Consider the following 11,844-nt stretch of genomic DNA (forward strand, 5'->3'; position numbering starts at 1 on the left):
CCTTATACCATAAAACACTATGTTTTTGTCATAAGATACATGATGCTATACCTTTTATGCTTGAGCTACAAGAGGCATTGAGTTGGACACATGTGTGTGCAGCAGATTGGAGTTCTTCTTCTATTTATATTGTCATGTGGATTGTCGGGTCTTTGGCATTCTTATTGGTGTTTGGATTTGACTTATTTTATTTGTCTCTCTTTTAGCTTCACAATGCGAACATCTTTGTATAAGCATAGCTCTAAACCTATGCCAATTTACTATTAGTGAGGCTATATCAACCATGGGAAAATTTTCATTGCTAGGCTATCACTTGCTTTGTACATAGCCTCATAACTACTTTCTACACTCTCTTAGCATAGCCTAGCTTAAGCAATGCAATGGAATTCTCCTACACCTATCTTAGCCCTATAGGTCCATTGCCTTTGAAAATGCTATATCTCAATGGTTTTCCATAGTCATCTATATGGATTCTCATAGGGGTCCACCTATAGGTAGACTATGAAGCCCTAGTACCATGTGGAAAATGTCATTGATTGGCCATCACAAGCATTGCAAATAGCCTCCTAACTTCTTTCTACTCTCTCTAAGCATTCTTGAGCTTAATTAATGCAAATGGAATACTCACAAGACTACCTTAGCCGCCCTACATATGCATTGCCTATGAGAATGCTAGGCATCAATGGTTTTCTATGGTCATACATATGGGCACTCATAGGAGTCTACCTATAGCTAGGCTATGAAGCCCTCCATATGTTTAGGAGCACCTTGAGTATAGTCTACTCTGTATACTCACTTGCCACTAGCATGTAAGACCAACTCGCTACTTTTCAGATTGTTGATTTTACGTTTAGCATAAAGCCACATAATTTGGAAGGTCTTACGTATGACACTTTTCGTATGACACTCTGCTCAGGACTTCATGGAAACGCCGGTCCTCGTCAGCTGCACTAAGCTCGCCCCCAAGATCCGTGATTCGCTGGACCAACGAGGCAGCGACTTGCGGGTCAATTATATCAGCTTTTTGACCAATGCTTATACCGGCACGTGGTGATGATGATCGAGTACCGCTTGCATTAATAGTCGATGGGGCACACAAGGAACTTTCAATTGTTCCCCACATAGGCAATTTGGTGAAATATAGGAAATTCTCCAATATTTCCTATGTAGACGAATACGCATTCCCCATCTATAACTAGGAAATTGAATTCCCTACATCTTATAATAGGGAATATAGAGCATTCCCTACATTCCTTTGAAAGTCCCTACATTCCCTACATCTTATAATAGGGAATATAGAGCATTCCCCACATTCCTTTGAAAATCCCTACATAAGGAATTATAAGGATGTGATTCCCTACTTTTATATAATAGGGAATTAAAGGTACAATGAGGATAAGATAAAGATGATGTTTATCACAATTCTCTATTTCTCAATTCTAGTTGATACTGATGGTTTCGAGAAGGTAAGGACAAAGGTGATGATGACTATCACGGTGGTGATGAGGATAAGAAAAATGAAAACAACGAGGAACATATATTTCAATTGCAATTTGAGGCGGCTCCAATTGACGAGAGAAAGGAAAGGCTTTTGTAAAGATTATTCAACCTTTGTTTTAATTTCATCCACGAGTCCCCCCCTTCACACCCAAAGAGACACATGCGTGGACAAAACACAAGATATTACAATTCCACAATGCTCCATGCCAACCGTTATCCCCTCCATTCCCATGCAAGCATTCGAGCTTATTTTCTTATAATCACATTTACAACATATGTCATTTCTAGAAATGCCAAGTGATTAAGAGATTATTGTGCAACCATAGCATATGCCTCTTGTGCTAGTACTCGAGCTTGTAGAAAGTGAATGTGCCTTTGCTACAACTTATACAACACTAAAATTTCTAGCTTTGGGTATACAACACCTAGCCAAACTTGTTGGCCCCACATCTAGCCCACATACTCGACTAAGGTGACTAGATCAATCTTATTTTTACTTTACTAATATTTAGTATTTTATTTATTTTATTTCTATGTTTAACTTTTATTGAGGCCCCATTCCTAGACCACATGGGTAGCTATGATGGGTATACAAGAAAGGCTTGGTAAACTAAAATTAAACATGAGTATTTAAATATATTATAGTTGTATTTATAACATTAACATTAACTTCTAAGGGTAACAACTTTGTGCACTCTCTCTCTCTCTCTCTCTCTCTCTCTATATATATATATATATATATATGGGGCTATAATGGAATAATGTCCTAGGTGGTTTGACTTAACATACACGAACAAAGATTTTGTTGTATTATATATCTGTACAACACATATTCCCAAATAAACCTAGGAAAAATGAAGTCTTAAGGGTAACAACTTTGTGCTCTCTCTCTCTCTCTCTCTCTCTCTCTCTCTCTCTCTCTCTCTCTGGGGCTATAATGGAATAATGTACTAGGTGGTTTGATTTAACATACATAAGCAAAGATTTTGTTGTATTATATCTGTACAACACATATTCTCAAATAAACCTAGGAAAAATGAAGTCAAAGTGGTAAAATACCCAAAAACGCAACCTTTTTAGTTACTATTAGATTGTTTTTTACAGTATTGCAATGAAATGCCTTGTGTGTGTGTGTGTTTTTTTGTGTGTATGCATACCAATCTTGTAATGTATAACAACCTTCCGTGATGTGTTTTTGAAAGTATCTTCCAATATCATGTGACGTGCTTGAAAGGTGTATACCATGTGAGAGTGAAAAGACTGCAAGGTGTGTAATGGAAAGTGATGGCACATGCTAGTGTCGGACACACTTGCACATTGAGGACATGTAAGTCTATAGAGATTCTGATGTTGAAGAAAGACAATCAAGCAGGAGAGAACAAAAACAAACAATGGAAGCAAATCATCAAGCAATAGGATGAGAAATGAGAAAGTATTGATGGTGTAGATGCATCCAACCACATTATGTTCATATCACACTACATGCATTGGGGGTTTTATTCTCAAATGAAACTACATGAATTAGCATTTAGGTTAGTAAAATGTGTTGGATGTTGTGGATTAGAACCAAAGGAAACATTGAATTTCATCCTTAAAGAGTATTAATGTTTTTGTTGTATTTAGTTATGCTAGAATTGCCATGAGGCTCTATTATCATTCATTGAAGAATACAATTCCTAAGAGCATCGAAGTACTAGCCAATCTATCAATGGCTCCCAAATGCAATAATGCACTGAAATAAAATATGAGTGTTAGCTACCTAAAATTTGTGCATGTATTTCCTAGAGGGCATCGACATCCTATTGAGGAGGTGGCGTGTGAATGATCCGTGGTCTCTTGATAATGACCAACATGGTCCAAGTATAATGCACAAGCATCATATTGTAGTCCATATCATGCCCTACATAATCCAAGGCATAATCAGTCCTATAAGTTGGATGACATTGGGATATGGACTAGCCCTGGAGTAGGTGTTTGAAGTATCATACCAACCATATAGAGAATCCTCATCCCAATCTATAGTAGCATAAATGATGGAATAGGAAGAAATATATGTGATGTCTCTATTATCCCTATTGTCTAGAAATATGCTTTCCAAATGTGTCCAAGTATTCTTGATCCACAAAAGTCTCCCAAAAGCAATAGCACGGTGAAATAAATTTTTGAGTGATGGCTACCTAAATTTCTTGCATGTATACGTGTAATACATCATCGTCCTCTTTGCAATAGTAATACCATGGGAGAGGTCAATCGTAAACAAAATTGGTATGCTTTCATGTAGACTTATGCAAGTTACCTCTTGATTAAGCGTGATGCACCTCAATTCAATGACACCAAAGGGAATCCCCACGTTCTCTCAAAATTCTTAACATGAGAGAATGTAAAAATGTTAGCTCTTGAGCTTGGAGGGAGCCTAAAGAAATCGGGTCACCGTTCGTGGACCTGGGGCGAATGAAAAGAAACCAAGCCAAATGTGGTTCATGAATTGGACCGAGACTTGTATGCCTCTACGACCATAAACAAGTGAGGGCTCATAGAGGCCGGCGAGCGTGTAAAGAAGCAGGCAAAGCCATGTTACGATCTCTTTGTGTTTAGATCGTCTGAAAATCGTAGGTGCCGGCGAGGACAAAGAAACTGGAGCTCGTGGATGCTAGTGAGCGATACAAATAAGTGGGCAAAGCCAGGTCGTGTCTCCAAAGTCGAGTTACTGTGTTGGTATGGCTGGAATGGCGGAGCATGTGCCAAAGGAAATGCAACTGCCTAAGGGCGAGTGGTTATGTGGTCCACTATAAAATAACACTTGCCCTGTGTGCGGACCCTTTCGGATGCTTGGCTACTGGGATATATGGATCGTGATGGTGGATGTGTGTAATGCTTGAAAACCTGGAGCGAGCTAAAAGAAGTCGGGCCCGTGGATCACTCGCTCTTCCTCCATCTTGACCAAGCCGCGCACGGAGCCATAAGTGAGGAGTCAAGTGGACTGGATCGAGTAGTGGGGCCCCCCTCACAACACCAAGCCATGCAGTACGTCACGAGCAACTACACCAAAATCTGACGCTCAGGCTACGGTAGCATCTCCGTTGTGTTCTTAGTGAACATGATTGTGCATCAATGATGATGTCGATATGCATTAACATGTATTTTTGTGCATGTGGTAATTTGATGTGTCTATGTGTGTTTATGGATTTGGTTGCCTTGTGATTTTGAGTTTAATTTTATACATGAGTGAAGAAGTGCTATGAAAACACATGCTTTCTGTGTGTGTGTATGTGTGTGTGTGTGTACTAGGCACCCCATGCCTAGCTCCTGGTGCTTTGCGCCGGGAGAGAGAGAGAGAGGGGGTGACACGTGGTGATAAGGGGGTGCACAACAAACTCTAGACCACTTACTATATAGAAAGTTCACACTATAACTAGGAAGAATAGCAATCAAACTAGGAAAAATGCAACAAACTCTAGTCAATTACATAAATTGAGATCTACAACATCATATGCTAGGTAGCCTTAGATCCGAACTCTTATTTGTTGTCATGAGTGAGTTACAGTAATTAATGTTGTCATCCAATTCCTCTACTAAAGATAATAACATGAACCCTCAGATAGCTTGGTGATAATTGGATAAGTGTCTAAGTAATAATTGTGACATAGATTAGATTACCCTATATAATGCATTTTGTGTCAAGTTGAGTAATCTATAATATAAAGCATCATTAATTGGTGACTTGGAGAGTTATTTTATGAGTAGATAATGATGTACATCAAGGTGTTTATGCTATCATGGAATTAATAAGACTAGCATCCACAAATGCTAATGTAGAGATAGATGTGATTGTTGAGGAAGAGTTAAACATGCTCTAGTGGCAATTAGTTGAATATGTGAGTCTCAAGATCAAGTGGCTAACCTTAATAGAAACGTGGCTAAGCCTTGAACTAATCATTTGGTGCAAGAAGCATGCATCACCTCAAAGGATTATCATTTTTCCCCCCCAAGCATTTTGATCTATTATTTTGAAAGGCTCTAAAACTCTATGGGATATCAGCTACAAATGGGGACTCGTAAATGGAGGAGCCTTATATTGCTACTATACAAAACTAGCATGCTTAGGTAATGATTTGCCTTACTTATTCAAGCTTTAAAATTTTAACCCAAGTTAGTTGGCATCATAATTAATATTCTACATTTTGCTTTATCTTTCCTAATCAGTAATCAAGAATGCATGGCTATGATTTCTCCCCCTTTTCCCATAACAAAATGACAATGGTCTAGCTAGAAAGCATGGCACACACTTGTCTCTTTTGTATTCTCTCTTAAAAATATATATGTTTCTCTATTTCTATTTAGTTTCTTCTAAATTTATTTATTGTTATGTTGATTTTTTATTGATCACATTGATTTAAAGGACTTCCTTTACTTGTTCAAAATAAATCAATTAGTTATATTGTAGATGACCTTCCCCTATTTTCTCCTCCATCTCCAGAACCTGTGACCTTCGCGCTTGAAGCACGACGCTCTAACCCAACTAAAGGAGCACCTGTCTTGGTGAGGCGCAGTCTGTCGCATCGAGAACAGCACCAGTCGCGGCAGGTGACCTTTTCCAAACACCGCACTGGTGTCTTCAAGAAAGCCTACGAGCTCTCTGTTCTCTGTGAAGCACAGGTGGCGGTCATCATCTTCTCCTCCACCAACAGGATGTATGAGTATGCGACACCACAGGCCCTGATGGCTATGGACGAAGCCCGAATGGTTTCGGCCCAGATGCTTTTGCATCAGACCCTGGTGTTGGTGATCCGGGCCTGCCCTACGGATGCTCGATGGCAGTCACTGCTGCTTCTCAAAGCTATGGCGGGCCTTCCAGCTATGGATCTCGTCAAAGTTATGGCACTAGCACATATGCCAATACTGGCCAAGTCCCTCCCCTCAGGCACATGAAGTGGCAGAGAAGGCACAGGCTATCACGGTCCTGCCATCTCGATGTGGTGGAAGAAATAGTGTTAGTTGCGGACGCGCAGATCGCTCAGCTCCTGCAATGCAAGCCTCTCCAAGAAGTCGAGGTTTGTGCAATCTTTCCCTGCCTCATCCTTTTGCATCATCGTCCTTCTGCATCACGGTCCTGCCACTCGATGTGGTGGAAGAAATAGCGTTAGCTGCGGAATAGTGTGTACTCCCGGTCCTATGTGGTGGAAGAAACAGCGTTAGCTGCGGAATAGTCTGTGCTCCTGGTCCGCATCATAAAAATTTCCCTCGATTGTTCACATCAACATAAATCTTAGCTCTTATAGATTCCATCGACGGAATCTAACATTTTGAAGTGACTCTGACGAATGAGACGAGCATCTGTGCATCAGGGGCAAAGACCTAATCGAGTCTTTGTGAAATTTGCTCCCGCTTTTGCTTAAGGTCGCTGATATGCTGTAAGGCAATCTGTTGAATTTGTTTTTTTTTTAAAAGATACAGTGTATGCGACAATTGCACATGGAGATGCTTGCGTTTTGCCTTCATAAATGCTATCAAAACACTGAGCTGTACCATCTGAAATAGGAATAGTTGCTCAGAAACATCTATTATTGTGGTAGATACTGTGTGACCACAATTAGATTTCTCTGCAAACCTATTTGTCAATGCGAATGCTTTGTGACAATGACACTTAGTTGCTTGATGGGCTCAATGCCAATCAGATCTATGCTAAAACTATTGGAGACTGAAGTCCCACAGTTGGCAGGTTCTTGGTTTGCTTCTGCAAAGCTCATTATTAGCTTTGAGCAAGCAAACCTTGGCAACATTTGACTCTTTATTGTTTTCCTTATAAAGGGATTCTGTAATGCTTGAGTCAGTTTCATAGTATTTTGGTTTTCTTGGCGTACTCATAGGTTACAACTAAGCCTGTATGAAATGACATTGTCACAGGATTACATGTTATGATGTCGAGTGACCATAGCTGTCAGGTTCTAGTTGTTTCAACTGTGAACACGAGAAGGATTAGGTGTATAGTTTATCATCCACTTTCTTTGGCTCCCTTTTCATATAATCTCTTATGCTTGTACTTTACTACTATAAGGGCAATGACCAGTAACTTTGGTTGTTGAGGTGACCTTAACATATCTAGACCTTGTTTGTCCTTGTCTGGTCTTTAGAACTAAGTATACATTCCATCTATGTGCGAATTGGTTTTAACACTTGGAACTTGTAAGCTTAGTTTGCTATCTTTCAAATGCTCTCCTTGCTTTTTACTTCCTTCTCTACAAGGATCCAATTCATGAGTGCTTTGATTTTACCATGATGCTTGTACTTTGATCAAACATGTATATAATAGAACATCTCAACACATTTTTGATGCGTTTTTAAACATAAAGCTTACAGTTTTGGCAGAAAATGATGTTTACATGGTGCAAACTCCCTCAAGCATGTATTTTGGTTATGAAAGTGTACATTTCAACATCAACATTACTTTTGGATGTTGATATTCAAATGCTTCATGATGATCGTCCTCGTTCGTTATTCCATTGATGAGCATCTGTATTCTAGCTGATGATACATTGTTTCTTTTATATTCTTTTCAGCCTGATGAGGGTCTATATTCCAGCTGATGAAACATTATTTCATTTATATTCTTTCCAGCTGATGAGAGTCTATATTTCAGCTGATGACACATTATTTCGTTTATATTCTTTCTAGCTGATGAGGGTCTATATTCCAGCTGATGACACATTATTTCGTTTATATTCTTTCCAGTTGAGTGTCTATATTCCAGCTGATGACAAATTGTTTTATTTATATTTTGTTCATGGGGCCCCACATCTGTTATGTTGTCTATAGAGCGGCGTCACGAACTGTCTCTATAGACCTTATGTTGTTACTGTAACGTTTTTCTTTAAGTTTTGTTGTGACAGATATACTGCTTACATCCCAAGTTCAGTTGAAGGAATTTCTTGGAGATTTTATCATTTGTAGTGATGTCGCTTATTCTTATTTTACATGTATATTAAGGAGTAATAAAGCTCTTTTGATGCCTCTGAATAGACTGTTGTAATTCAGGAGTGATGTTATAATTCCCGAGTGATGTAGCTCCTAGGCTCTTGTAAGTTTAAATTTGTAATTTTATATTTTGAATATTAATATAACGGTAGGTCTATATAGAGCTGTGGGTTTTTTCCTTTAGCCCCCAAGGGTTTTTTCATCCATAGTAAGGGACCTTTATTTGAGCGGGGATGCTAGCTATATATATATATAGTCTGTCTATATATAGCGTCCTAGGTCCCTTCTATATATTCCTATCATGTGTGCTCATTTGACACACTTCTGGGGTTCAACTTTCGGTGTCTCGTGTCTCTCTTCTCCTCTCTCTTCCTCCGTTCCTCGTCTCCCTCCTGTTCAACATGCATCGCACTGTTCAACAATAAGTGTAGGATTGGATCTTTTTCTCCAATACTCTAGGGGTGTCTATTGATGGCAGAGTGAACCATATGTTGCTACTATTGATTCTAATCAACTTGATGTATACATTCCTAGCATGGATGATATTGCCAATGAACAAGGTTTGGAAAATGTATCTTATAATCTTATATGTTTATCATTTTTGTACTTGATTCCATATATTTTGGAGACATTTGATGTATACACATGATCTTATTTTGTTGATGTAGCCTCTTGAAGAAAGTAGCTCCTTTGAAGGACAACAATACAAGCAAACAGATTTATCATTGCAGGTAATGCTTTTAAGCTCATATCTAATAAATTTCTTTGAGAATGTCTCTTATACAGATACTTATACATTAACTTTCATTTCCCATAGATGAATATGTTCGTGGAGGAAGAAAAGAGCTTTGAAGAATTTCAATGTTATACATCCGATGAGGTTCTTTGCTTTATATTAAATTTAAGATTGACCATATGGTTCATGTTCTTAACAGTATCTTATCCTTTACATGCTTAAAATGTAGGATGTTGAAAATGAAGATGAGACACTTGATATGGAAAATTGTGCCAGCTTTTCAAAGTTATTTTCATATGGTTTAGACAAAATAATGTACTCAACTAAACGTCAAGAAACTCTGGAACAAAGTATCCATAGTTCAAGCAATAATAAGGTATGTAACTTTTTTTCTATATAAATGTTTTTAATGTGATTACTAATTTTAGTTTTGAATGTAGGCTAATCCAGATGATGACATTAATGAAACATCTCGAAAAAGTCAAAGAAAGAGGAGGTAATTGATATATGTTTGTGAGAGAACAATAGCGTCATAGTTTAGTGAATAACTAAAGATATGATTTATTACATAACTATTTATTTTACGTGTTGACTAGCCAAGTGAGAAGATGAAGGATCTTTTGCAACAAAGGAGCATGAAATGAGGTACCAATATCAACGAAAAAGAACTAAAGGTGCTAGATGTAAAGATGCGTAAAGAGTAGCTTTATATATATATATATATATATATATATATATATATATATATATATATATATATATATATAAAATAGTCATGTAGTTAAATTTATGGCTTTTCATATTATAATTCGTGTCATTTAATTATCTATACATAGTATAATAAGTTACTTATTATCTTTTTGTTATTCAATGCAGGTTAATATGACAAAAGAGAACATAGAAACCATACTTTTGAAGTATCTTGGTGTGCCTACAATTCATGATATGTACTTTTCTTTAAAGGGTATGTACATGAATCTCAAAAAGATTGAAGCTAGCTTTCGAGTCTTGATTAAGAATACAAAGAAGCCAACAAAGTGATTATATGATTAAGGAGATTATTTATTGGCTACTAGGAAATGACAAAGTTGTATTAAACAAAAATAGCAATGTGCTTAGTCTAGATGATGTGGAAGATTTAGCATAACTTCTACTTTGAGTTAAGAATTTATTGCTTTTCAACATATTGGAGATTTGAGGGATTACTCAAACATTTATTACTTTGCAACATATTGGAGATTTAAGGGATAAAGTAATCATGACACACATGTTGCTTAATTAGTTTTTAGTTCTATGCTCTTTTAAAAGTATTTTCATTTTTCTTTCGGTTGTTAGAAGTAGATGTTGATGTCTTAATTTGTTTAATCTATTTTGATCATTAGATGTATGTTATTGATCCTTACTTAGAAATGATGCATTCTCTATATAATTTTCTAGTTAAAAATTTATTGTGTAATTCCTTGTTTGATATGAGCATGTCTAAGAGTAAGGGCAAAGTAGATAAAGTGATAAGGAAAAAAGAGAATTCCCACGGAATTTTCTAGTTGATAGTATATATAAGTAGGGAATGTAAAAAATAGGAAAAATGAGAGATTTCCTAGTGAGAGTACTTAGGGAATCACCTCTATAATTTTTTTCCTATATATGGAATATTTCCTATATAGGAATTATTCCCTACATAGAAAATTTTGTATTTTTCCTACATAGGAATTTCCTATGTAAGAATTTTTTATGTAGGAAATATTTCTTACATAAGAAAGGTCTTATGTGATTTCCTACTTATTCTCACTAGGAAATGTCCCATTTTCCCTAGTTTTTACTTTTCCCACTTATATGTATTTTCAACTAGGGAATTCCATGGGGAATTCTCTTTTTTTCCTATATGGGGATCGATTGAAAGTTCCTTGTGGCAGTAGCGCCTCTAGCAGCTGAACTTGAAGTTGGCAGACGTACAGCTACATCTGGCAATACTGTAGTGTACCTCATTGACCGACGCCCAATGGGTCCTCTTCGTTCTGCTGCTGCTGCATTACCATCCTGATCAGCGATGCTAACGGAGGCCACTATCGTCGCCACGGCCATCGTACTGTACTCGGATTCTGTGATTTGTCTGGAATAAAAGCCCCGTTGATTGACAATGCAAGTGGACTAGAATTTTGGAATCTGTGGTAAGACGGCCTTCTTGAATCGGAGTGATGCGGATGATGCAAAATGGGCGCTCCGTGTATATAACAGGCCTGGTTACGGTGTCCTTCTTCCAAAAGCAACCATCGGAATTTAGGCTACCGCATTTTCTTGCGACGGCCGCTTTCGCCGCATTTTCGCTTTTCTTCCAAAAATGTGTCAAAGGGAAAAATCTGGACTCTTCCTGGCTTGATAACGTGGCAGTAGGTCCCATTTCTTGCTTCCCAAAGCCTGGAAAGTGGAGTGTCACGAATCCATTGTAGGCAGAGCTCGTTGATGGATATATTGTTCCATTTGGTAGGTGCAAAAACTTCTCACGTTTAATGTAAAATGAATTGTAAAATTTTCTAAACCGTTTTTAACATTTTTTAAAAAAGATTTCAAACTTTCAAATGTAGGAAAACTTTAGTTATCAAAATACATGTACTTTGATTTCAAATTCTCTCTTGAAC

General features: G+C 37.5%; 1 protein-coding gene across 2 annotated transcripts; it reads left to right on the forward strand.

Moving 5' to 3' along the window:
* Positions 1-6,163: 6,163 nt before the first annotated feature.
* On the forward strand, positions 6,164-10,337 carry LOC148033905 (uncharacterized). Of its 2 annotated transcripts, XM_087682393.1 has the most exons (7): positions 6,164-6,551; positions 9,141-9,203; positions 9,290-9,352; positions 9,438-9,584; positions 9,649-9,704; positions 9,805-9,853; positions 10,085-10,337. In XM_087682393.1, exons 1-6 carry the CDS (start codon positions 6,312-6,314, stop codon positions 9,818-9,820), a joined length of 585 nt encoding a protein of 194 aa, XP_087538519.1. In that variant the 5' UTR covers positions 6,164-6,311; the 3' UTR covers positions 9,821-9,853; positions 10,085-10,337. The 2 variants fall into 2 exon arrangements, with proteins under 2 accessions (XP_087538519.1, XP_087538521.1); XM_087682395.1 differs by lacking the exon at positions 9,290-9,352.
* The last annotated feature ends 1,507 nt before the right edge of the window (positions 10,338-11,844 follow it).

Source organism: Lygodium microphyllum, chromosome 7, assembly GCF_053477565.2.
Source record: "Lygodium microphyllum isolate KBCC chromosome 7, Lygodium_microphyllum_v1.1.10, whole genome shotgun sequence".
Lineage (NCBI taxonomy): Eukaryota > Viridiplantae > Streptophyta > Polypodiopsida > Schizaeales > Lygodiaceae > Lygodium > Lygodium microphyllum.

Coding starts and splice junctions, on each gene's coding strand:
- LOC148033905 (XM_087682393.1), top strand. CDS start 6,312: ATGGCAGTCACTGCTGCTTCTCAAAGCTATGGCGGGCCTTCCAGCTAT. Junction 9,353..9,437: donor AATGTTATACATCCGATGAG/GTTCTTTGCTTT, acceptor CTTAAAATGTAG/GATGTTGAAAATGAAGATGA. Junction 9,585..9,648: donor ATAGTTCAAGCAATAATAAG/GTATGTAACTTT, acceptor TTTTGAATGTAG/GCTAATCCAGATGATGACAT.